At 37.2% G+C, this 27,851-nt stretch overlaps 1 protein-coding gene across 2 annotated transcripts in view; it reads right to left on the bottom strand.

The window, feature by feature from the left end:
• RANBP17 (RAN binding protein 17) overlaps positions 1-27,851 on the bottom strand; it is a 166,580-nt gene that overhangs the window by 68,817 nt on the left and 69,912 nt on the right. For both annotated transcript variants that reach the window (XM_052772235.1, XM_052772236.1), the window contains exons 15-16: positions 11,858-11,931; positions 2,572-2,652 (exon numbers count right to left, since the gene is read on the bottom strand). In XM_052772235.1, the coding sequence (XP_052628195.1) occupies positions 2,572-2,652; positions 11,858-11,931 (155 nt within the window). The remainder of the gene's footprint in view (positions 1-2,571; positions 2,653-11,857; positions 11,932-27,851) is intronic.

Below are 27,851 nucleotides of genomic sequence, written 5' to 3'. Positions count from 1 at the left end.
AGAAGCTGACTGATGTACAGAAAGTACCAAAATTAAATAAATTATTATTTTAACCTTTCAGGCTAGCCACAATTTAATCTATATCAAATACTGAAAATTGATCCATTGGATCCAGCATCTTAACAATACACTATTTCTTTCAAAGCAATATATACTTAATGCCTTTTAAAAAACCCCTAATATAATGTGAAAAGGCCAAAGTTTGCAATGCCAGGAAGTAGTTATAAACTACTTCATATGTTTGAAATAAAAAGTACTTCAGTATTATTATTAAAAAAAAACTATTGGTAGAGTTTTTAATAGGAAAAAAATACATATCTTTAAAAGCCAAAATGACCAGTGAAATTGGGTTGTACATCATTTTCTGGGAAAAAGGAAAAACAGCCTCGACAGGTGTAATTTATCATTTTTCTGATTTAATACCAAAGAAATATATTAAAATAATAAAAAGAATCCTGAAATCCTCAAAATTTGTAGTGATAAATAGCCCTCCCTGTCTTTATTGCATTATGCCTACTAACAGAAATATTGCATGGTGGATTTTGCCAGACAAGGACGATTATTTTCCAATAAAAAGTTGCATATTAAATTCCAGCACAAAAGTGGGTGTCTAATACTTTTGAAATCTTTTATGGTTTGCCAGGGAACACAATTTTAAACTTAACTAATACAACATCACGGTGAAGTGAACCAGCATTAAAGCTGTCTTTGTACAACCCCACCCATCTAAGCAGAAAAGCTACTGTTCTCAGAATTTTTGTTTGAAGTATTTCCATCGAAAAGTAATTGCATAAATTTTTGGTATTTATGTTTTTAGTTAATCTCTCTTTTTACTAGTCTATAAACATTTCACATTGAAGTTTAAGATGTATGTTTATGAAGGCAGTGCTGCTTTACATCCTGACTATGCACAGGGGTCTGAAACTGCTCTTGCAGCAGTTAGCAAGTTTTTGCAAAGAAAAAAACCACAGTTTCATCACAATTCTACTCTTCAGAAGAACTTAGGTTATTAAATATCTACTTTTTCATCCTTTCTAGGTCCTGATATTATTGTATCTATTTCATGAGCAGAAACTCATTTACTGCAGATATAATTTGAGTAATTCGAAAACTAAAACTATCCAGACATTTCAGCCTTGGAAAGTATTATTTGCACCAATAGTTTATACTGACCCTCATTTTTGAGAGCTACCATGTGAATACATGCCTTTGAAAGCCTCCAGAAGACAACATGAAATGCTAGATGCCTGTTGGCTTTAGCAGTAATATGAGGCTGATTATTTCAGCAAGTATACATACATAAATAAACAGGTAAGCACTTTAAGTTAGGTGCCCTGTGTTAAATTTCTTGGTTATTTTGGAAGTGTTTTGAACCCTACTGAAGCAGTAAGTATTAAAGAGGACAGAGCTCATTAGTCCCTTCATAAATCTTATTAATGAAATAAATGTCTCCCCTTCTGTTTTTGTCAAATTCCTTAGTAATGTTTCAGTTTCAAGTCCTTTTCAGTCCTATTTCTGTGATGCCAGGAGAACATAAACACATGCATATTTAAAATATCAAGTTAGCTGCTTAATGGTATTTCAAGTAAACATATAGAAGTACACATTGTATGATTTTCATTAAACAAAATTCACTTACGGAATGTGAAAACCCACACTCATCTTTCAACTCAAGGAAATATATTAAAATTCTTCTTATATGATTAGAGTTCTACAGAGAAGTAAAATGATACCAACTGTCATATTCCAGGTACCTTCCCCTCTGCTTGTCTAACAATCTCCTCTAGAAAATTACTGAAAAGTTGTTTTTATTTTAAAATAGTGAAGGATTTCAATATTGAATGTTTTCATGAGCCCCGGTGGTTTATCATCTGTCATATACTTTTAAATACTGTGTCACATAAAAACCAGCTACTACTTTTTTTTAAATCTTCTTGCTTGATTGACTGAAAATTCAAAGAGCAAACATTCTTCTGCAACTGATGATAAGCGAGTGAATATTAGAACAAGATACAAAAGGTTTGCAACAGACAGCAAGTTAGCATCCATGATCTGGGTAAGAATTTCACAAAAATACTTGAACCCGGACAAAAATTCACATGCAAAATCAGGCTGTTTTACCAGTAGTAATGACACTGACACAGTGAGGAACTTAGAATCAGGCAAAGACAAAACATGTGAAGAGGCTTGTGTTTAAAAATCTAACTTGTGCTTCCTATCTTGGTTGACTCATCCTCAAAGTAGAACCAATCCTGTTCTCAACTGCTAACAGAATCAAGCCTGTTCTCAATGTTGTTGAACTCATCAATGGTATTGACTTCAAGAACATTAGGAATGAGACAGATGACCATAAGCAACTAGTTATATGATTTCTCTTTTGTTGATAAGGAGTAGGTGGAAATAAGCACACCTTTTAAAAACTATACATAAAAAAAGATAAACCAAAATGAATAAATATTAATATCGTAATTGGTTTGGAAATGTGGCATACAAAACATCAAAAGTCTCATATTAATTTTTACCTTATTATTTTCAAATAATATGTTATGCCATATACAATAGAAAGGATATCCAACAGAAAGGTCATTTAGAAACTGAAGTGTTCTTGAAATCACCGGCTCACATCTTCCCCGGTATTTAAGATTTGTAACACTAGAATAAAGAAAACAAAACAAGGAAGTGAGATTTTATAATACATTTTCCTCTTTTTGAGAAGTGCAGTGCAAAAGCTCAGAGTAGTAGCACATTATACTACAAATGTATTTCTGTGATATGTCTTAGGATTTTCCATTTATGAGACAGGAAATGCTATAAAAATGTGCCATGTCTTTTTCCTGAACAAAGGATTCAAACATTTTTGTAATATTGTAAAAAATACATTCATTTTAAAAAAATCCATCATCTGTCATAATGAAATAAATTATCTGAAGCTTACCCCTACTTATATCTATCTTACTCACTTTTCAACACAGTATCTGGCCACTTAACTTCTGTAGTATTTATCTGCCCAATTCTTCACAAGATAAAACCAAATTGCTATAAATTCCCTAGGAAAATTTCCACAGGAGAAATGGGGCACAGAAAAACTAAGGGCCAATTCACGGAGCTACTGATATACCCAATTCCCAGTGAAACTCTACCTTGCAATTCTTGTGCTAAACCCTATTTTAACTCTTCCCTACACCAAACACTTAACTAAAGTCAAGATACATAGGGGATACTGCATTTCCCTAATTGAACCCCTCTCAGACATAGGCATTTAGGAGGCACACTCTGATTAATGAACCAATGCATAAATTGTGATATAACACTAGACCTATTATCAATCCTTGGGGAACACCACATAAAACAACCTACTATTTTTGACAGCAACTCCTTATAGTTAGCCTTTCAGTGAAATCATGCAGCTAACACTTGCTCTACTACCTTCCATAGGTTAAGTGTGAGACATGGAGCACAGAGCCGGGACGCTCTGCAGCTCCTGCGGTCCTGTGTGCAGGTCAGCACAGAGACACCTGAGGGACTTGGGATGGAATCTGTTGTGTTCACCTACTCGATTTATTAGGAGGTGAAGAGGTGGCATTAGCCTTCAGATGGAAGGGGTAAATTGAAGCCAGTAAAGCGGAGGAACGTAATCTTTTTTCAAACGAGGAGTGGTTACAACAGTAAGTTAAGACTCACTGATCTTGTAGGCTGTCATCTCCCAGCTTTCTTAGGGGAATGTCAGTAGGCCAGTGTCAACAATCTTACTGAAGTCTGAATGTCTGATGCTTTCTGTTTCTGTTGTAAACTCCAGCCAATGAGTCCAAGAAGAAATTACCCCCTCCCCCAAGTAGCTCAATGCATTTACCACTTAATTATACACTGACTACTAGTAACTTTTTTCTAGTATTCCTTTGAGAAGCCAAGTTAGGTTGACTGGCGTATAACACGTTGCTTCCTCTTAGTTCCCTTTTTTGTAGGCAAGTACTGTGCCCTACTCTTCCAGGACATCCACCATCACCCCCAGTTGCTCAAAAACCCAAAAGAAAGTTGAATGCCCTCTTCCTCCAGACAGGGAGATAATGCTGCGTAGAGATTCACAGCGGAGTTTCTGATACTGGATTCATCTGGAGAAATAAAAACAGGCCATCACAGCCTTTTGAAACACAGTCCATCCAAATGAAAAGGCAGCACGACTTCCTGGCTCGGAAGTCTGATCTATTTCTGATCATGATATCAAACTGCTAGGGTGTATCTCAAACTGCCAGGTGACCAAGATAAGTCATTTCAGATTTGCATGCCTCAGTTTCCTTGTCTGTAGAATATGCATAATGATTCTGACCTTAAGCTGTAAGATCTATTGATGAAAGACTATGATGTAAGAAGTATAATCAGTACCAGCTCTTTAGACTGGGCTGCAGTTAAGATTTAAATTTTGGGAATATAGAACCTGAAGAAGAGATGTTAAATGCCTTAAAATCAGCATTGATTATTGCTTTTACATATTCACAGGCTAAGGAATGTACTACACCACATAAACTAAATCTCTTTTTCAGGAAGTTATAAACTCAAGAATGCAGTTTAAAGCATCTAACTGTTTAGTATTATTTGCTCAGGAAAAGGCAAATAACAATGCAATTACCAAAGCAGTATTCCTCAATTTAGATTTACAAACAAACATTGATTTACTTTATAAAATCTCTATGAAGAGCTACAGAGGTTCAGATTGCCTTAAAGAAATAGCCCATTCTAGCAAGTCCATAATTCACACTTTATCCCTACTACAGGGAGTTCTGGGGATGTTTATAGTTGCACTAAATCCTTAACAAGTATATACCATACAAAGCAATAAAAATGAATTTGGACTACCCAGATTTGACATCGATATCAAAATCATAAAAAGGCTATTTTGCAAAAGAGTAAAATCTTTGTCCTTCAGTAGCCAGATATAAGACATTTAAAGAAAAACAAGAAGTCACAGTGACAGCTTGAAGAAAAAATTAAAACTGTATAAGGAAGGCTCTTCATCCAACATTCAGGGTACTGTGGTACCCTGAATGTATTCTTTCAGTTCATGGTTGTATTTGGATGCTGAAAGATGGAGTAATAATAGAAAAGCTAGAAAGTACTTGTGAGTGAACAGAGGCTGAAAAATTTCAATTATAATCGTAGCAATTCCCATTTCTGTTTCTGCCTTACCAATATCAGGCAAGATGAAAGACACATAAAATGTAGTATTTTAAGAAACATCTACAAAACATTATAAGTATCTGAGAAAATTTTTAAAGATCTAGAGAGGAATCTCATAATACAAAAAGCAGTTTTCCACTATATAAGGAAGAGAAGCCAAGGAATGAAAGAGAAGAAAAATTTACAGCTCTTGGAGAAATCATGGCAAGACAGCACTTAAATCCAAGTCCTAGTGTCCTTGCCTCTTTCCCTCTCAGGTGGCTTATTGATTTAAAATATGAACTAAATGAAACAGAGTCAAAGAACCAATCACAAAGTTTCAGATGAGTCACAGAAAATAAGAGCTTCATCAAAAGCTACGCCAATGCCAAATTCACCAAAACATCTATGGTAGATGAGCACTGAACACATTTTAAAGGCAAATACAAAAAAAGTGGAAATAAAAAAATGGCAGAATATTTCCAATTTTGGTAACAACACCAGTATCAAAGTACTGAACTACACACACACACAAAACCAAACGAGCAACAGTAACACTGATCCATGCCGAAAAGCTGAGAATTTGAAAATTTTAAATGAAACAGCATTAAGAATCCAGTACGCTTTGAAATATTTGCTTTTAGTTTGCCTTTAGTAAGAAGACAAGAATAAAACCTTAGCCTCTAAAAGCTGCACCAAAGAAGCTTCCCAGCTTTCCAACCTCCAAACCCTCCAGCTTGCTATGAGACTTTGTCTGTCACCATGACTGCTTACTAATACAGTTCCATCAGCACACCAGACATCTCTTCCCTTAATACAGTGACTGAAAAGTATTATTTCAAGAGGCTGTGTATTTTTAACCTAAAATCTAAAAGGAGAAGATAAATAATGATTATATACTCCAGTTTACAGTCCTCTGGGAAAAGGGTTACCATATCATCCACAGAAGAATCAAAATTCTTTGCACGTTCCAAGTCATTATGATATTTGGCCAGGGAAAGAATCAAGGTAAAGATATCCACTTCCAGCCACTTCAATCCATTCCATGACTTCCCCCACCCCCAGCCTATTCTACTGTCCTTAATTTCCTGTCCTGTCCAGTTTATGATTTGGAGAAACACCTCTTCAGACACATGGACTGTATCACACTGCTCTTAAAAGTTCCGTGTGCTGCACAGCAAAGGACAACCCTTCGTACAAGACGTAGCAGTTTGCATGGCAGTAGCGGATGGGAAATGATCCTACTGGAGCATAGGAGTGGAACACCCAGCTTACAAGAGAACTGAAAAACTTGCAATGCAATTTAAAAAAGAATTTTAGAGGAGGAGACAGAATCAGGGATGCAAGGTAGAAAAGCAAAAGCAAAGCACAGTCAGCACAGAAAAGGGAGTGCTGAAGAGTGAGTATACACTGTACAAAGAGAGAAAATCCATTTGGTCACACGGACAGTGGATACCTTCTCCATTTATCATTGCATGCCAAGGTGCTCAAATATTGCTTACAGGCTATTTGTAAGTGCCCAAAGAATTCATCCATCCTCTTTCCAGGAGACCTCGAACCCCTTCTATGAAATGTAACAGGCAGGTTCATTATCACAATAAAGCTGAGGAATCTTAGGAATGCTACGCTACCTGCACACATGTAGGTTACTGTACCACACATGCACAGGAGGTTTGGTAATACGACAAAGCAGCAGTTGCAAAAGATAAGTTGCTACCAGCCAGAAGAGATGACGACTGCTGTAAATCAGCAAGTTTGGGTGTGGGGGTTTTTTTATTGTTGTTGTTTGGTTTTTTATTTGGTTTTTTTTTCTTGTTGTTTTTAAAAAATTAAAGCAGAGAGTAAAAACCTTTTAAGCTTACATAAGTATGACATGAATTGGAAGGCCTGAACCATGTAAATTTAGGAACAGTCTTGGTCTCAAGTTAAAGATATTACAAATATACTTGCATTATAATAATCATAAAGTTTAAAAAAAACCATACATTTTAAACAAAACTTTTGAAGTTGCTTAAGGTGTGTGCTATCCAATTCCCATTACAGTGCAAGAAAAATGGGCATCCAAATCCCCTAAAAAGACTTTGAATATCTCTTCCTTATGTGGTACTTAAGTTTCAGTAATAACGAAGATAGCAATTTGTTGGCAAGAAAGCTCTGTACAGTCGTGTTTTAATTATTTCTTGTAGATTATCATCATTTACAATGAAAGCTCTCTGTGGCTCAATGACAGTGATTGGATATATACTTTTCATTAGTGCTGGACAAAGGTGAATAGTTAAAAAAATGCATGTTCTGTCATGAATTAAAGTGCCAAGTTTTAGTTTGCTATGATTAATGGAGTCATATCACTGTGAGCGTTCAGAATAACATTCAGAGATCCAGGCTTTTTATAGTTATGTATTACTTAAACATTTTCACATAGAAAATCTCTCTATTTATATGTATGTGTATGTGCATCCACCATAGCGAAATCATTACAGCAGTTAAAAAAAAAGGGGGGGGGCAAAAAACCATCCAACAGTAATGTTTGGATATGCATCTTTTATTCTTGTTTCAGTTACTTTATCATGACCAAAAATACTAAATATTTGGGCAAATATTTTGTAAATCCACCTCATGATAAATCACATCCACATGAATTTGACAGTAATTGAAAGGAACCAGAGGAGGCTCACAAAGAGTAAGCGAAGAAAAGGAAAGGTGCTTGCAGCCAAAATAAATATAAAATACTTTCCACCAAATGCCCAGGACAGGCTCAAGGAGCAGAAGGACCTAAAACTACTCCAGTCTAAATATTTACTTGCTTCTTACCTATACAGGGAAGGATCAAGGCAGGTAGGCAGCTACTGCTCAAAGGGATGACCAGTGGAAGGAGAGGACTACTACTGGTTTGGGTACGGCGTCTCACTCTTTGCCTTAAGAGTCCTGGCCTTGATCCACTTCAAGTAGGCCAAGAGGCATAAGAACATGTGATGTGGCTGTTTGGGGAGGAATTAGGAGCAACAAGGATAGAGAACTTCATAGAGACGGAGGATTAGTCTGTGCCTTTGAAAACTGGTACCTCAGGGCAATAGGCTAAGTAGAAGAAAGTCTAAGGAGACAGGCTGACACCTTAAGTCATAGTCCTTCTCCAGAGTCTTATCATCCACTGCAACCCTGCTAGCTCCTTCCAAATCCCATTGCTCCCTCTTGCCTGTCCTCACCCTCACATAACTCCTCCCAGCTTACTGCTCCATGAACCTACTCTACTGTTACTACGATGCTGAACACAGCCGAGAAGACTTAAGATGCCATGCATAACAGAAAAATTTAGTTTGAGATTAGGTGTTTCTTCAGTTGGCCCTTCCCCTTCCACACATACATCCTATAAGGTGATGGTCAAAGCAAGCAAAGACAGTGGATGTTAAGAGAACCATCCTATAAAATTTCTGGTAAGACTGTGATGAAAATACAGCCATTTATGGATATTCTGACTACATAAAACTCTGTCCCTTCAGAAATGGTTTAACAAGAATTCAGTAAAAGGCACATTCATTAACTTCCAATGGGAAGGTGATAAAAGGTCCAGGATCTGATGTGACAGTAGTACTCCGAACAACAGTCAGAAGGTCTGAAGGACACCTTTTACACTGACAAATCTCATAATACTTCTGTATGTTGAAGAATATTTCACACAGACTTTAGTCCATAAACTGAACAGTGGCTACTGCAGCTACCAGAAGCTGACACAAGTATTTCAAATTGTTTTCTGTTAATGAAAGAACTCACTGAGTTTGATCACCAATCCTCCGCTGCAAATGGGCTACTAATGAATTCAAAAGAACAGATTAAAGCTACATACATGAAAGCGAACTACTGAAAAGAGAGAGATCTGGGGAAAGACAGCTCAACAGAAAATGTGTTCAAAATCTCAAGAAATCAAAGCAAAATGCCATTTATCCACCTAAACATTACTGAGCTCATATTAGACTTCACAAAACTAGAAACTCCATGTGTCAACCAGTAAGTTATTACAAAAAGAGGTTAAGTCTCTAACAGCAGAACAGAAAAATAATTAATATGTCCTGGTAGACTACAACTTGTTTGACTACCATAAATTCAATTGCTACGTTTACTCCTCATGCCAAGTATAAAATGCTTCCTGCGTGCATCCTTCATTGGATTCTTTAATGGCAAAGTGGAAGGAAATAACCTGACATTGTCTTTTGATCATCCCACAGTGCTAATGGCAGATTACAAGAAGGTACTTTCTCCAACACTTTCCGATTTTAAAGACTGGTTGCCATTAACCAGGCAACAACATTCTTTCAAGTGTAACTCCTCTATTTCACATAATGATTGGCATTAACAAAACAGAAACTATACAGTCTCAAACGTTGTGCAGTTACTGTATGAGAATACCACCATATCAACAAGAAAATGCACACTAAGAATTCCCTAGTGTTTCCTTTTAACCCGATGTTAACGAATAACATATTACAAATTTCAGCTACTTAAAGAAAAAAATGGATCTGTAGGGTAAGACAGAACAGTAGACTAGTGGCTTTCTAAAATAACAGTGTGATTAAAAATACTGACTACATCCACAACAAAAAAAGGTGAATGGTATCACAGTCATATATCCTGCCCACTGCTGTTACAAATGTGCTAAGGTTATTCTCAGTAACAGAGCACCAGAAATGCTGCCAGACTGGATTGTCCCATCAGACCATAGTTTTTGGATTATATATGAGTATGTTATGGTTTCACACCCAGATTTTCCAACTGGCATGCTATCACTGGGGAGAAGCTCGTTTATTTTAATTGACACAAACACGAATGTGTTTATACAGCGGTTTCACAGCTAACTCTTAAAGCTACTGACTGAATTGTCCATTTCAAGCTGTAACATCCATTCTGTAAAATGAAATTGATCTTCAATCTAATCAAGGAACAATTCATGTTTTTAGGAAAATACTGTAAGCCATGAGGAAAGAGAAAATACAGAGTGTGTAATCTAAAAAGCAGCACTGATTTTTGCTTTTTATGTACTTAGTTTTCTTTTAAAATCTTCCATGTAACATTAAAACCCTGACTACCTTTTTTTTCTTAATTTACAATACTTGTGCAAATACAGCCCTATCCAATCTAAACACGCGTAGTACTTATCATACAACTTGTTAAATGATATGTTATTTCCTCAACTGGCACAGGCAACAGAGATTTCCTCTCAACGGCAGCAACAAGTAGAAAAAGAGAAGCAAACTGATGCATCTGGTCTCCAAAAACCAGTCCTCTTTACCCCCTTTTTCCTCAGTTGTTCAAGTTTCACTGTAGTTTGAAACAACAAAATGAAGCCTAGCCATCTAGTACCATGACATGGACTACTTCCAGAAACTGTACAATAAGTATCCATCAATATTTTTCCATTCATCACCCTCCATTTACCTGTCTTCAAAGCATACTCCAGATAAATATCAAGGTTTGATGGGTACCATTGCTGTCCTAAGGCAAGATATAATACTCAGCTTCTGGTTTGGAGGAAACAAAGCATTTATGCCCTTGTTTTCCACAGAAAAGTTAAGTCATATTAGAAAATGACCTTGTCTTAATTGCTACTATTTCTCAAGGTTGGTAGTCACGGTAGCAAAGGACAAGTCATGTTTCATACTGTCCAAACAGGCAACACCAGTAGAGATGTTTCTCTTGTAGGTCAAAGTCTGCTGAAAGTATTTAAAGGTCTTGTAACATGAAGTAAATGACAGGGTGTGAGCATCTTCGTCACTGCAGAATAAAGAGGTAAGGTACTTGTTTCTCTTTCTCCAGGCATGCACAGAACTCACTGTCTCCTGGGGACTCCCAGAATTTTTTAGTGGATATTCACAATTTTTCAGAGGGACCATTGTGTTTTGCTTCAAGAGCAAAACTGATTTTAGATGAAACTCTTTTTGAGTCAGGAGAAACTATCAAATCTCATGAAGGACATAAGTAATAAAAGACAAAATCTGGTAGTTTTGCTGGCACACAAGGAAAGCAGCTGCAACAGAGGCATGAGAAAAAGGCAGCTTCTCCAGAGTAATTTTCTAGGATTATTCTGAAGAGAAAGTATTGCAACACTTATCTGCCAGAACAACACACCATCTTATTCTGCCAAATGCCAGCGATAAGAAGACAGCTGATAATAACGAGCCTTGTCTCCTTCAGTATGAGGCCTTAAAATCCTCCTCTGTGAATCTGTATTTTTCAGAGAGCAAATTTTGCCAGATCTTGCCAAAAAGCAATCCAAAAGAGCCTCCCCAAAAGAAAGAAAGATTAGTTGAACTTGGTCAGTTCCCCGCTGTAAATTACCATGAAGCTTTACAGGCAATTCCACTGACATCTGAGAGTGCCGGAGTGAGAAGTGGGGAGGGATGGGGACTGCTTACGCCAGGCTGTCACTGAACAACAGTCTAAGAAATCTCAGCTCTATTCTCCCATAAACCATTTTGAGAAGGGATGCAGGCACTGTGGAGGATATATCTAGCTGTAAGTGTTTATCTAGGGGCCTGCAGTAACTTCAGAAAATAAGATATGGGTGCTTCTGAATGGTTATGCTTTACTTCAAATATTTAAAAATTATGGAAAACATTTTTCTAGCAAAGAGCAAACTTAACAACAAAATACAACTTGGATTTTATGTAAACATTAAACAAAATACATACAGAATAGAACCCAAGCACAAACTCACATTTTTGTCATAAATGTTTCCAGAACATGGTTGTCGTCTGTTATTCCTAAGACTTCTGACATTCGGGCATACACCTGGAAATAAACATTTCAACAGTAACATATTATAGACATTCACAAGTACCAACATTTTCAGTTATTCTAAAACCTTCCCGATTTTGATTTTGCATGAGAAAAATACAGGCACAAATGCCTGTCCGTCCAACCTAGCTGAAGCATTTGTAAGATGTAAGTGTAAGGCTTACACACTCTCTGCTGGCGTTCTGTGAATTTGGGACTGATAGGCTTTTACTTGTCCTTGCATACATTTCTTCCAACAAAGGAGATGCAAATTTTCCACATTAAACTCATTTTGTTGTTCACAGAACAATACAGTCTCTATTAAAAAAACCTGTTTTATTATAAAGAACTGCAAAGGGATGGAGAAACAGTCTTCTCTTGGTCTCTGTCCTCAGTGGGATGCGATTCAACACTGTCCTTTAGGTTGCGTTTGAAAGTTCTTGCGCTGCCAGTCATAAAATCTGGTAAATTAGGTACTCTTCAGACATTCGGTTTTGTGTTCTTGAAGGGAGAGCAAAGGCTTTGGCAGCCAAGTAACTGATAGTTGTATACCTTTCCCCTTTAATTCAGGCCCAAGACATGTATTACCAGCCAAGTTTTCCCAGCACCCTACCTATCAGATCAAACTGCTGTTATGACGCAATAACAAATGCACAGGACACATCAAGTATACTTTTTTTCCTTACTGTGTAATCTTCATAAAATTTTCTGGTCGTTTTAGTAGCCTAACATTTAGTTCTGATAAAAACATTTAGTTGGGTTAAATCAACTTCAGAAACAGAAGGGAGACATGTACTGCAAAATTTCTTTTACAGTTCTCTGCCAACTCACTTTACCCTGAGCTCAAGTAACTGCTCTTTGCTTATGACTGGGCTAAACACAGATCTACCAGTCAGTACGTTTCATTTCAGTCATTTTAACCTTTTGTGACACTAACCCAAATATTACGGGTTATATGTAATTCTTCCATATGATGTGATCGAGTCAAGTATCACTAAGGTCTGAAACTGGAGCACCAAGCACAGCACATGCAGCCTCAGTTACCCAGCGGTGAAAGCCTGGTGCCATCTAGCTGTCAATTTTGTTCGCTGACATTACGTATTCCACACAAATACCAATGAACTTCAGCTATCTCAGTACTTCTGTTACTGTACCTAAACTTGCTTGTACCAACTTCCTTTCTGCTACTGATGTAATCCCATGACTTTGCTTAAGAACCAAACCAGCAGTATTCTACCTCTGAGGAAGTCAATAATAATAATACAAGTAATAAATAAGACAATAAAAATTGTATTTTCATGTCCCAAAGACTTTTGTTTTAAATCCGAGCATAATAAAGACATGAATAAATAAACTTGCAGCTCTAACCAGAAATTGCACCAAGATCAAGGATAACTTAACTTGTAAACTAACTTATCCTTTTATAATTGTATGAATGTAATTTATTGTGACAAAAATCAGTAGTGAAAGGACAATCAAAATATGAAAAAATATACAATACAATCCTTCAGACGTTGCAAAATATTATGTTCACACTGTAAATGTGAAGTTATTTATAGTAATTAAACATAGCAACGATAATACATTCAAATATAAAAATACCTTCTAATTAAAAAAACCCACCTCGCTAAATAGTGCACTGCTGAGATGCTATAGCAGCTGCAATTTTAGCAAAGTTTAAGAGTTTCTGTATTTGATATGAGGAAAAGAGAAAAAGGGATAGTGAGGAACGTAAACATATCAGCAAATGCACATGTATGTTAAAAGCTTTCCTTTCTGCCACGGGAAACCAGTGGGAGAAAGGGAGAGCGAGGGAGCACATGTTGTAGTAGCATTGTGCTCTGTTGTCACACTAGGCTCTCCCCACATCAGAGTTTAACAAATAAAATACTAAAACAGCAGTCAGCGTTGACAAAGAGCAGTGCTTTAATCCACAATTATCCTTGTAACTCTTACTACTCCTTTTATCATCCATTAGCTTTGATTCCCATTATCCCATCAAGAACTGTGTCAACGCTTTTGTCCCTGGGGATTTCCCACAACTACTAGGATCTGACAGCCAAGCTTGAGTGCTAAGCAGGATCATTACCTCTTAAATCCACTTATCTGATCCACTGAATAGTAAATTGAAAAGCTCATTAACAGCAACAATCTGATTTGTTTTCACATGTGACAGGGTCATTTCAAGTCAGCATGAATACAGTGCTTGTAATAAAAACTACTACCCGCTCCCTAATGTGACAAATTGTAAGCTAAAATAAATGTGATATTTTAAACACCTTCTTCAAAATCATGTTCAAAACCAACACACACTCTCAGCATGTAAAAATAGAAAAGCAAACAACCCTCAACCACAACAATGAAACGCCCTTAGACTTTTAAGCACTATAAAAAATTAATGATAAAGCATTTTGGACATATAATAATAAAACACACTTCAACAACAAAGACTGTGCTACATATTCAAAAGGCGGAGAAAACCACTGTTGAAAGGGGTCATAAAAGGATGTGGAATCACACGTGGAAGTGGTCTCATCCTCAGCTTGGTTCCCATCACAGAGCCATAAAGGCAAAGGCAGCACAGGGCCTTGGGGGGCCTGGGGGACCTCACAGCCACACACCCGCTGGGTCTCCTCCCTTTCAGACCTCCCCCTTCTTCTTCCAGCAAGGAAAAAACCACGGCTTATGTTCTTACTTCCCTCCAGACACTCCAAGTAAGGAGCAGGATAATTGACTGTCAGCAGGAAACCACCAGTTGAAGACTTCTGGAAAACCTTTACACAATCATTCCCAAATCCTTACAACTGCAGGATTTATAACTTCCAAAACAAACCCTGCATCAACGCATGGCACTACGCTATCACGCCATGATATCACCAAAAATGTAAGCTTAACAGTAAAACATCCCACCGGCACCATCTCATTCTTACAGCAGTTCTGAACATAAGCGAAAATCTGCAGAAGTGATAACACTCGGCTACAATGTTCGATGACCTTCACAGGTACAAGCACATACTCGAGGTCCTTAAAGCTAGCTCAGGCTGACACCACCATTGCCACCAATACCCAGGTGGCATTGCTATATTCAAAGGTGACAGCAATGGTCATGACAGTGAAGAGAAAGAAGAGATCGGCCTCAATAATAATCAGTAACAATTTCAAACATATTAAAGCAAGCGTGAAGGCAAGAGACCCAGGAATCCCTCTTTTTTCCCCTGTTTTTACCATTATAACCACCTCAGTGGAATCAGGACGTTTAAGGAAGACAGCAGGTTCACAAGCTGGGGTGCCAGGGAATTTTTTACGATCTAGCAGATTTATCAGTGGTTCCAATTACATCATTGTATACTTCCCAACTACTTGAACTGTACCTGCTGCGTTTCAAAAGGATGAGAAAATAAAATTGTGGAAGCAATGTTTATAAAGCAAAACACTTGTATGTAAACAGAGTCCAAGAAAACAGAGACACAATTCAGTAATCACTCTAAAACTTTATCTCCCTGTCTTTTCTACCCTTTGGCCCTAGATATGCTTAACTTTGCTTTGTCTTTTGAGGTCTTCTGGTTTTGGTACTATCGTTATAACTCTGAAGAAGCTAATTATGTCAATTCTTAAATGTGAAGCAGATTACAGAACTGGGAAGCTCAGAATATGAGTTCCTAAAGGTTGTATGGCTATATAATGACAGTCACAGAAATTCAATAACAGCACTGTATGGAATGTACTCAAACGCACCCCATGAAACAAATTAGAACAGAGCAATGAATCTCTCACACTGTGCAAATAAGAAAACACAAGAAAATGTTGGTTTCTATACGTTTCATAAGGGCTATTATAATGAATTAAGATTTTGGATAATGAATCTTCAGAAAATTACAGTAAAGTTATTACCCGTAGGCACAGCATAAATGCTTAAGACATTATAACTTCCTTGAAGCTCTCCAGGCCTTGCTGCAGAGAACTATCACTGCAACATTAAAGTATTTTGTCATGAACATTGAGGGCAAAACCAGACCTTACCCGTATTTACCCCAACCTGACCGAAGCTGAGTGGGGACAGCCTGGAGCAGCTGGGCTGGAGCACACAAGGCAGGTCGAGGAGAACACCTCCGTCCCCACGCTCCGTCTGGGAATTCACGCAGGGCAGGGGCAACTACAGCAGATTTCTGAAGCTGCCGTCCTGCCTCTGACTAATACCCCTGTGCGTCACCCGCTAAAACTCCATACTCATCCCAAGTTTCTTTCTCCGTGTCGAACGCCACAATGCATTTAGTAATTTCTGCTGCTTTTTAAAATCACACTCAGGTATTTTGAATTTTCAGCACTTAAAAGCACCATTACAACGCAGCAGAAACCTAGCTTCCAAATCCCACAGACAACTTCTGAAAATCTGAACTGAATCTCCTAATTAGTATATCAGGGTGCCAGATCATTCATCTTTACCTCCTGACCAAACTAAGGGCTTAAAAAGCCTTGATTTTTCTATCCTGTCCATAAAAGAGGAAAACTTTGGTCACCTCCACTCCTGACCAGCTGTCTTAAAAAGGGGAAGATCTCAAAACACCCATAACTCAGAGCCTAAACCAAGAAAATGGGTTAGTCTGTCGTTTTATAGTTAGCTCCCTAAATGAAAAAAACTCCAAAACAGGCCATAAGAAATTGCCTCAGTTTCAGACAGGATTTCTGAAGATTAAGTTGGGCTTTGTGCTACATAAAAAGTAGGCTACTCTCCCATTCACTGCTACATGTGTTTGTAAGCAACCAGAGGAACTACGCCAATTATATAAATGATATACTACCTACTGTCTTACCTATAAACCTAGCTTAATTAAAATATTGCATAAAGTTATCCTCAATTGTAAGAGACCTACTATAAAACAACATTTAAAAATTAGGGTATTGTTATTACAACAAAGTGTTATGTTGTAGGGGAAAGGGTAAATCTGCTGTGTGGCTCAGTCGCTGTTATGGATGTTATTTCCCTCCTCGGCTGTTGAAATACTCTGTCATCACAAGTTCAGACAGTAAGAGGTATTAACAGTTCCCGCAAAAGCTGTTTTCCAGGCCCTCTTCCCCAGTCCCTTCCCTGTTAGCTCAACAGAGCAAGAGAATTCACAGGAGTCTGGGGTGCGGGAGTGATTAACTCCCCACCTCCTGCTCCGGGAAGTGCCCATGAGATGTCAGCAATAAACCTTTTCTTAAATGGAAACTGATCTCTATTTCAATGACTTTCTCTCAGCTTTTATTTACTTATTTAGTTCTTCCTTTCTTAATTCCCATTTTCTGAAAATCTTGAAAGAAAGATTTACAATTCTGCTGAACTTACTACGGGAGACCTACTATGAACTAACTGCTGTTATTACTGATGCGGCATGAGAAGCATTCTCTGGGAAAAAAAAAAAAAAAAGAAAAAAAAAAGAAATTGGTTTATCTGCTAGGTCTTCAGTTATCCAGTTGTTAAAAAGGTGCTTAGCTTTAAAAGTCTTGTTTAGACTTTCATTTTTGTAAAGCACCATTAGAGATTTTTAATTCCACTGCCTCTTTTGTTCCCCTCCAGGGCTTAAAGTACAAATACTATACTGAAAACTGAGAAATACTATTAACAGCTATTACTTTTTGAACATCATCTGGAAGATCTTTAGTTTTCAAAGCACAGTTCTGGGCTGCACTTTCCATTAGAGCTATACACTGCACTGCAGAGATTCAAGCCATATATGCAGTCAGGTCTCTGCTTAACAAGAAGCCAAAATGCTGCTTTAAAATCCTCTAATGATTGAAATGAACCAATACTGTACAGCTTGCAAGAATAGATTCATGCCAGTCAGAAACTCCAAAAGATAAAGTCTTATAGGTACTTCAGTAGCAGTAATTGACACTCTTACTTGCCCCTGAAACTATTAAAAGTGTCCAGCTGAATTTTATTCAGTTGCTTAATTGCATCTAAATGAGAGGCCCACTCAGCATGCTTATGTGCAATAAACCTCAATGCTAAATCATCAACATTAGCTTGGCGCTTAAAAACAAGTAATAAAAATCATAGCTACTTATTATAGTTCTAAAATTTCTATATCCAAAACTATTTCATTGTACTGACTAAGATAGCTGCAGGTGTTCCGCATCTCTCAGGATCAAGCCTTAAGCACACAAAATTTAGTGGTATCACGTATTTTAAAAAGGTTCTGCACCAGGGTTGTACATGAGAGTGCTTTTGCACATTTATCCCACGGCATAAGGAGAGGTGTTACAGCCACCACAGCTAATACTAGCAATTTGAACAACCCTCTTTGGCAAGCCAGAAATAAGATAATTGTTCAACATAGGCTGGCTCTTCTGAAATACTGGAAGCATTGCCTGTAATTATAGACATCTGTCATTGCTAGCCACTCAGTAGTAACCCTGACATCAATATACAACTATAACACTAAACTGCCTGCAGGCACAGCAATGGAAGCCAGATACGAGAGGCGGGCAATCATCTGCCTCATCCAAACTATCTGTCAAAGGTTCCTAACCACAAATAGCTCTTACGTTTTGTATCCTTAGGATAATATGTTGATTTATTTTAGATCCTCTAATATTTACAGTCTAGGCCATCTACTAAAATAAAGAAACAAACCTTATGGCTAATGGAGGCAGTTACCGTTCAAAATCATCACGGAAGGTCATAGCTCACCACTCCAATGTTAAACAGTGATGGCTGTTTTGAACATGCACCTGTGTATAAACTTGCCCTCCTCCCTTCTCCAAAATCATACATGCTCATTTCCAGCCACAAGGTACAGTGACGGCTAGTCTCTCATCAGCCAACATTTCATCAACCAACATGAAGAAATATTTGCATTTTGAACCTCGAGAATATCTGTGCAAAAACGTGCACAGTAAGTTCCAGTATCCTGGAGTTCACTTGTGTCAGTACAGAAACGAGAAGCACTCTGCAGAATTATCTTCAACATACAATTTCAAAAAAGAAATTGCATTAATGATATAAAGTACAGTTACAGATTAAATACTTCACCAGTTCTTAGCAGGAAGCTGATGTGCACTCCTAACCAAGGAATAAAGTTTCTTGAAATTTACAGATAAACGTGGATAATTTCTTTTTAATTCTAAGGTGAAGATCATGCTGAAACCCTCAGTCTCTATTTTTTTGTCTTCATTTGAAAATCAATCTCAGAAAGGGGCAAAAAAGATTGTAGGTTTAAACTAATTAGGAATTAACATCCTTACAATTATCATAATTTGTTATTAACAAAACTGAGATTTCTTAGTATAATTCACAACAGCCTCTGCTGAAGAGCAACTATTAATTACTAGACAGACAGTTAGCTTACAAGCGAGCTGCATTTTAAAAACCTCCTTTAAAATACAATTGCTAAATGCCTTACAGTGCTGTAATGTGAGACAGGTTCAAATCTTATTACTTCACTGAAATTAAAACCTAAGTTTTAATACTGTTCAAGTCGAACAATGATTCCACACTTTATTGCTTTTGAAATCCCTTGATGATCATAGGAAAAAATGCCCTCGAGAAAAAGAGACTCTGTTTTCGATAAACAGAAAATACAGTTTGCACTCTTAGCCTCTTTGTCATCACAAAAAAAGGATTTAATGCCAATTCTTTAAAAAAAGACTTTTTTCACAAAATGTGCACCTTGTGTGCCATTTGTAAAATCAGCTCACTTTCTTTTATTTATTACTGCAGCGCGGCAAGGCAATAAAGCAGCTACTGATAGCTAATAAATTACATGCCTTTTAAAACAATTCTCCAGCTACAAAAACTTGTAACTACAAAGGCTTACATTTACATGGTACATCGTGTGAAATGTCTATATTTATGTTCTATTTAACCACATAAATAAAATCTGACCCCTTATTAAACAGCGCAGTATGAAACAGAGGCTACACGTCAGATTAAACAAAGGGTAACTTTGTAAGGCTTTTCTACAGATTTACATAAATAAACATACAATGTAACAAAAACCCCTGGCCTAAGCAGTTCAGGTGCAAAGTATTTTTAAAATAAAACACATTTTTAAGTATGCCCTTCAAGCTACCTTCAGGAAAAAAGTGACCACCAATTTTTCAATTATTGCATGACAACAATGATTTACTCCTGAATCTAAAAATTACATAAGGTTTTCAATAATAATTGCAACATATTACTGTAATATAGAACAGTAATTCTCCATCACATACCATGAAAACCAGGATTTGTATTTTTAATTAAACTAAATATCAGAGCTTTAGGAAAGCATTTTTTGGTTAAAACAGATTTAAAACAAAAAAACCCCTGCAGTCTTATTTCATCATGTATCTCTCTTCAAGAAATGCTTTACATCTATACGTATCTATTAAACTCATTGAACTGCTCTTAAGTATTTTTTCTTTATGGCTGGCCCAGCAATTATAGCTAACCGGTACAGAATGCTGAGGTGCATTGTCTCTTACTTTTGTACTGCATTATTTTTAGGCTGATGTGCTAAACTATTCTCATACACTTGTTCCTTACAATTTCACTGTCTCATAAATCATTAAACTAAGCATTACATTCTTTTTAATTGTCTCTGTATCATCATGCATCTAAATTTAAGGTGTGTAGTTCTAATATTAATTTCCTCCACTCACAGTTATTTTTACAGCATCTGTGGCTTTGGTTTTGCTTTGCTCACACAACTTTTTCTCATTGCTGTAGTTCCAAAATGGCAGTTCTTTAATTGAGCATGAAAACAAACCTTAACTCCCTCCTAATAAATAAAAACATTTAAAATATTGCTATTCAATTTTAAGATAACAACCCATGACACATTAGTAAAGACGCTGCATGATTCTGAATTCCTCACCAAGCACACCACCACCACGACTATTAATCATTTAGAATGGAGATGCTGTGGGGCAGATCTTTCAGTCTGACTGAGCATTGCTTGATGCAAAATGAGATGGGAAATAGTTTTCAGACACTCTTCTACTCCCTTAATCCTAGGGCCACTTTCCCCTATGGTAATCAAAGGTTTACTTCGGTAATATATGTTTTCTTCTATTTTGCACGTCATCAGCGCTTAAAATATCAAGACAAAGACAGGCAAAAAGGAGGTTTAACAAACCAAGCGGCCAGGACAACAAACAAAGCAAAACCCATGGTTTCCTAACTCAGGTTAGTCTGTCTACTTGTGGGGATGAAATATAGGTGCAATTTTAAGATGGTACAGAAAAAAGAGTCACTGGAGCCTGGTGTGTCTATACGAGGAAAGTGTCCTTTGCGTAACAGGATGCCTAGAAAGCACTGCAAAGAGTGGCGAGAGAATTTAACAGGACTCTTAGAAACAACGGTTTGGTTCAAGAGGAGTTACAGATATATTTAAATACAGAAATAAAGTGATACTCAGACACTGAAAATTAAACAACTCCTAATTTCACCCAAGAATTTAAGCTAAAACAGGACACTGAAATCAAGCAAAAGCTTACGAGAAAGGAGCGACATGGTCTGACCTATGAACGCAGAAAGTATTTGAGAGGTGTATTTTGAAGAGGAAGTTGTCAATATCAAGCTTTTGTTGAAATTAAGCAACTATAAATGTAGCCAAAATTTTGACAGAGCATACTACAAGTTAAGGAATTCCAAATACAGATATACTGTACAGATAACACAGAAATAGATCCAACTCTGGATCACCAGCAGGGAATAGAATTAGAGTTACAAGAGTATCTATTGACAAGCTTACAAAACTAATAAAAACTAATGAAACTGATAAATCAAAACTGGTCAAGAATCTTGATCAGTAATTATTCTCAGTAACGTGGGAAGTTTCAGACTTCAGTCTCTGATGTTAAAGTCTTCTGAAAAAAAAGGGTGACACCCTGAAGTTGTGCACCGAAAACATACAGCCTAAACTGTCGCGGCTCCGGCTGGAGAAACACAGACTATTATTCAGGCTAAGAGGAAAAAATACAGAACAAAATAAAAAAAGGCCATCTCATCCAATATTTGAATTAGTCACACTAGAGCAAACACAGCAAGGAACACAGTGGTTCATGTTACAGAGTCAAGAAGCAACACCAGATGACCTAATAGGCAGCACCTATGACAACCTGATGTCATACGCGCACATCTACGGGTCCTGCATGACTTGGAAGTGTGGCCATATCATCTACATTCTGCATGCAGTCTTTCATGCAATGTCATCTTTTTACAGTATGACTGATAGTAATGGTCTTTAATAATATACAGAGCAATATTTTGGTTCATTTTGCTGACCTCTTAAGCAAACAAGATAATCAAATCTATGCAAACATGATAGATAACAGAACACTGTCAGACACGACTACTCTCTAGTCAAAGAATGTGAAACACTTCAGAAGCAAAGCAATCTGGTAAGGCGTACTATCAGGTGCTGACTCACGCTTATCTTAAGGGATATTGCAAAACTAATGTTTTAGCTCCAACAGCACATACGCTTAGACAATTACATAAAAATCTAAGTAATACTCTAAATGTTACTGCTATTCAGCAGATTAGAATGAAGTTGGTTATTAAAGAAAATGCATAAACTAGAATGTACTTGTGCTGTTAAGAGCTCATTCAAAGATAGTCTATCATATTAATGCTACTTAAATCATCAGTTCCTGTGCATATTCTTACAAAATCTAAAATAAAACGATTTTATATCAACTTCAATACAAAAGTTTCTACATATCTTGCGATAACCTGCATTATTGTGTAGATATCTATACAAATCATTTAATACTTAAATTGATACAAAAACCCTGCTTCAGAAATAAAACTTTTGCTCCCAGAAGACTTCTTTCTCAATAGAGCTACATGCCTCAAGAAACAACTCGTCAGCAGTGAGAATGCTCTGGAGAAATAATATGGAGCCTTCCTCATGGCCTTCCTAACTGCAGTTCTTTTGATCCAAATTGATGCCAACTACTGACTTCCAACAAAGAAGATACAGACGAAACCTATGTGGAACAGATCACTGAAATACTGGTTTGGTTTTTTTTTTCCTCCTTGCTTCAGAAGACTGGCAAGTGGCAGATGACAGACAACTGCCTTCCTACGACATGTAACAAAAGTACATGAAAGTCTGAGAAGAGTACTTTAAAAATATATTCCTGTTTGTGAAACAGATCTATATCAGGACAACGTTACTAACAGTTTTGGATTACTCTATAAGGACACAAAAGCAAATGTCAGAAAGAGCTCTGAATAGTCTGACAAAAATAATTTTGGGAGGATGTGCGCATCTAATGAAATACCTTAGTACAGCCCAAATGCTGTATGTTCTGCAAATTTGATTTCAGGATGGAAAATGGTTATACGCAAGGTAACAATCACCACTGACCCAGCCCTTGCACTGTCGGGGTGAGACAGCTATATCATTGCTCCTTCACTGGTCAAATGCACAAAGATGAACTAGTTGTTCTGCCTTCTACTGACCCAATTAGGTATGAAAATCACACGCTGGTACACAAGATACTGATGAAGTCTAACACAAACCTGAACTAGATACTCTGTAGAAAATATTTGCATTTTTAACTGAAATACATGTTTTCTTAACGGAAAAAAAAACCACCCGGTCCTAGTTCAAGCACTCCACATTCAAAACCAAATCATACTGCTTTAAATATTAAGGTTGTCAGTGTTTCCCATTTTTTGAAGATGTTACACACAAGCTAAGGAAGCCAGGTGCCTCCCATGGGAACTCCAGATACTATAAAAAGGAACATTCAGCAATTAACAATGAATTAGCTCTTGACTTTGTTGTATGAATGAAACGGAGCTCTGACAGGAGACAGTTGGCCATAAGGTGTTCCTCTAAGTCATCATACAGTATGTCAGTAACACTCAGAAAATGTTTCTCCTTTCTCTCACCCAACTTCATACTCAGTGCTTTTGGCAAAATATGTTCAAACAAGAAGAGTTTCCATACTATTATTTATTACCTACTTTCACTCATCTGTTATCAACTTGAAGACAGCCAGAGATTTTTTCTGGGGTGAAAGTGCTGCTACGATGGGTTATATTCCTAAGGACTGCTGAAAGAAATTTATGAAGTGTCTTAATTCTGCCATTTTAGTTACAGAACTATAGATTAAAATTGAGAGGGAGATATTTTTGGGTTTTGGCCCAAAATAAACACACACAGACTCTTCTCATCTCGCTCCTCAAATCTATTCCCAGAGCCACCATTATATTAAAAATGAGCCAAGACTTGACTTATGTATGAGTAATATCACAGCAAAGCAGGCGTAACTACCACTATCTCAATTCCAGCCTGACAAACTCCAATTCAAGTTTGCGTTGCACTTGAAACCCCAGAGTAAGAAAAGATACCAAGTTATGGAATATGAAGTGGTGGAAACGAACAGTAGTATCATGCCATACTCCATACTGTTACAGCTGATGCCTAATAGTATGAGTGATTTCAGCTAAGAGAGGACTGTGCTTTTTAAGAAACGTTTCTAAGTACTCTCTTCTCCTTCCTATCAGCATCACAATGTAATTTAAGATGGCTTTATAGGCATTTCTTACCTTAAAATCTGAATGTCTTTTAAATGAACCACACCACAAATGAGCCAGCACTGTGCCCTCATGGCAAAAAGACAAACAGCGTGCTGGGCTGCATTAGGCAGAACATCCCCAGCAGGTGGAGGGAGGTGATCCTTCCCCTCTGCTCAGCACTGATGAGACACATCCCAATTCCATCATATGCTTGTATTTTCTTATAATACTTACTTTTAGGGTAGTTCTGTTTTAACCATTATGAATTTTAAATTTAAATCACTAATGCTAACTCAAGTTTAATTCTATTTTAAGTTCCTGCTCTGAGAATTATTTTAATCACTAATTTATGTGTTAAACCTTTACATTAAAAATTAAGAAAGCCAGGAAAAAAGTCAATATGAATTTTTTAGTAATTGAAGATACACACAAATAAGTAAAAAGTGGGTTTTTCCCCTCCTACTTTTAAATTTAGATTCATATGTAGCAAGATTTTACTGGAGGATTTTCAGCTTCCTAACATCACCAGAATGGCACAAAGGAACTGAAGCAGCATTGCTGTATTATTTCAGAAGTCCGCATTACTAAGAATAAAATGAAATAAAATAAAAAGTGAGAGAAGCTTAGTTTATACACAGCTGTAGTTTCAGGACTCCCCCATACGTCCCTGCTTTAATTCTTCCAGCACTGTTAGCAGTACTAAGGAATCAGCATCAGTCAGTCTTCCGAGTGCCGGTGCCCAAGCCAGAATGCAGGTACAAATCTTCAAATACTACAGTGAAAAGACAGACCTACTAATACAACATGACACATAACCCATCATACTACTCTCCCTCTTACTATTCAGTCTTTACAACCAACAGACCAATGGCATACAAATTCAGTGTAAGGGAAGGAAGGTAGGTAGTTAACTCTGACACTCTAATGAAGCCACATTTAACAGTATTGCCTGTAGCCTATGCGCACCCAGAAGCTACATTAAATTGCTAATGGCTTAAAAATCTACTTCTGTCAAGCTCAGACTTTGTGCAAAATTTTTTCTTTTACTTCACAAGAAGTTGTTGGGTTTTTTTAAAATCTTTTAATCTTTATGCAATGTAACTTTTAATATCTGCACAGTAAGTGTTGCGTTTTTCAATCTAAATATGATCAAATTGGGACAGATGGGTCCTAATAAGCCCATTTACTGTATACGCAAGACCCAACTACTGGAGCTGGTTAGAAGTTTTACAATTTTTCCCCTTGCAAAATGCAACTCCATCAGTACTAAAAGATTCATTGCAAATATCTCAATTGCCCCGAAAGCTGCAGCAGCCTGGTTTCCTGCCATCCCTGTACCGAGGCCAGCAGCCTGGTCTTTTCCTTAGACTCCTTTTCACAAGATGGTAATTCTGGTCTGCTGTTGGATCTCCTATCTAAACATGTGCACTGCCGTATGCTCTAGCTAAACTTCAAACACGAAGAATGCCACTAGAGGGCTCACATATTATTATAAAGATATCACATCACTTCTATGCATTATGGAAGCTTACAGAATCTGCAGTATTCCATTACTAAAATTCTTCTAAACACAGAAAAACAATGTTGCCAAATATGTTATTGGGCCATTGTTTAACTGAAATAATAGACTGAAAATGGTCAATGATCGTGTAGCTACAGTGTTAAGTCAGCAGAAGACATCTGTATTTTCTGTGAAAAATACACAGTTGCAGTCCTTGCTTTCTGTACAACACAATTCACCATTAAATGCAGGTCAAAGTCAGTGTCGTACTATGTGAAGTAATACTAAAATGACATACTATAGATAGCCTTACACACTTAATGGTGACTTAATCTTGGCATTTTTTTAAATGCAGGTTTTATTGGAATGATTCTATCCAGTAATTATAAATGTGGCAGAGATGCTGTCTCTGAATCACTTCATTAAGTGAGACCCATACAGAACTCCATCCTGCAACATGATGATCACTTCCTGTGCTGTGCTGTTAACCGTGGTAAGAGTAGATGGTCTAAAGTCCCACGGCGGGTCAGGCCTTAATTGCCCAGCATCATCAGTTTTCCACTTAAGAGGCCAACACCCAAAACAACTGCAGCAGTAGAGTAACTGCTAGGACTAATGTTATATTTCTGCCACAGACAAAGAGAGGAGATGTAGCTGAACGGGAATCAACAGGAAGGAAAAGAAATATATTATGTATGCACTAGATACGTACAACACATTTTTATTCCTGTCCACATTAAACTGTGCTCCAAGACAGCAAAATTGATGGGAATGAAATATTTCTATCAATTATTAAAGGAATTAAGTTGAAAAGATTTTGACGCCAACTGATAGACTCTAAACAAGTATTTAATTTTAGAGCTAAACACCAATAGTATACATTTTAGACAAAACTATTAGTTGACAATGCATCCTGTTTGACTAAAAAATCAAGTAAATAAAAATTAACACAACAGCGTGAGAACAAAATTATCAGTCTATGCCGATGAATCCTCTATTGCACCTGTTCTCCACTGTGCAAAAGAACATCAGCCTGCCACTGATTATTTCTTTTTGACATGATTTATCGCCTACTATTCTTTAAACTTGATAAAGCAAATTAATCTTTGATTGCAGGAGCCACTGGAGGTTGTCATTAGTCATGTAGTTTGGTGAGGCTGCATGTGTTTCATTTACCAGTCACAAAGAAATGAAAGCCCAGCAGCCATCACTGACTGCTTCAACTGTTTTCCTGATCCACCCAAGAGAAAAGATAACAGAATTCAGTACATGGGATTTTAAGCAGCTACTCTAGAACTGACCCGCATAAACAACAGAGTATTTGCTTTTCCAGAAAGAATGTTGATGCCCTAAAATTTATGTTCATAGGAAGAAAATAACTGTTAATGAACAATGAAATTTGATCCAATTAACATGTATTTCAAGCTAGCAGTCTACTGAGTTGTATGAAAAACACAATTTTATGTATTGAAAAATGAAAACCGAATCCTTCAATAATCGTGTACTCATCTAGAAGACATATCGGAAAAATCTGAGCAGGTCTAACAAATGTGCACAGACTGAAAAAAAAAACCTTAAATTTATGGACTAATGCTGGACTGTCCATTCTGAATCCCTCAGCTATCCTGCCACAGCAGATTTTCAGCTATCTTTGCAACCACGCTCAATCTCGGCGTAACTTTCTAAGCCCAACTCCCTCTGTGCCCACTTCCCCCCTATAGCTCCACACCCTCCATCTCCCTCTCTTCAACTGGTGAGGGTGGCAGCACCTGAAAACAAGGACAAATGACAAATCTAAGTGATTTTATTGACCAGTCTTTACAGTACTGAGAACAGTCATTCTGGACAGATCTCTTTCAGATTTCGCTCCATGACAGCAGAAGAGGTTAGGTCTGAAACCTGCTTGCAAGGGCCAGGCAGTGCCCTGCCGTG

This window comes from Harpia harpyja, chromosome 20 (assembly GCF_026419915.1).
Source record: "Harpia harpyja isolate bHarHar1 chromosome 20, bHarHar1 primary haplotype, whole genome shotgun sequence".
Lineage (NCBI taxonomy): Eukaryota > Metazoa > Chordata > Aves > Accipitriformes > Accipitridae > Harpia > Harpia harpyja.
This window is presented reverse-complemented; position numbering and strand designations above follow the sequence as displayed.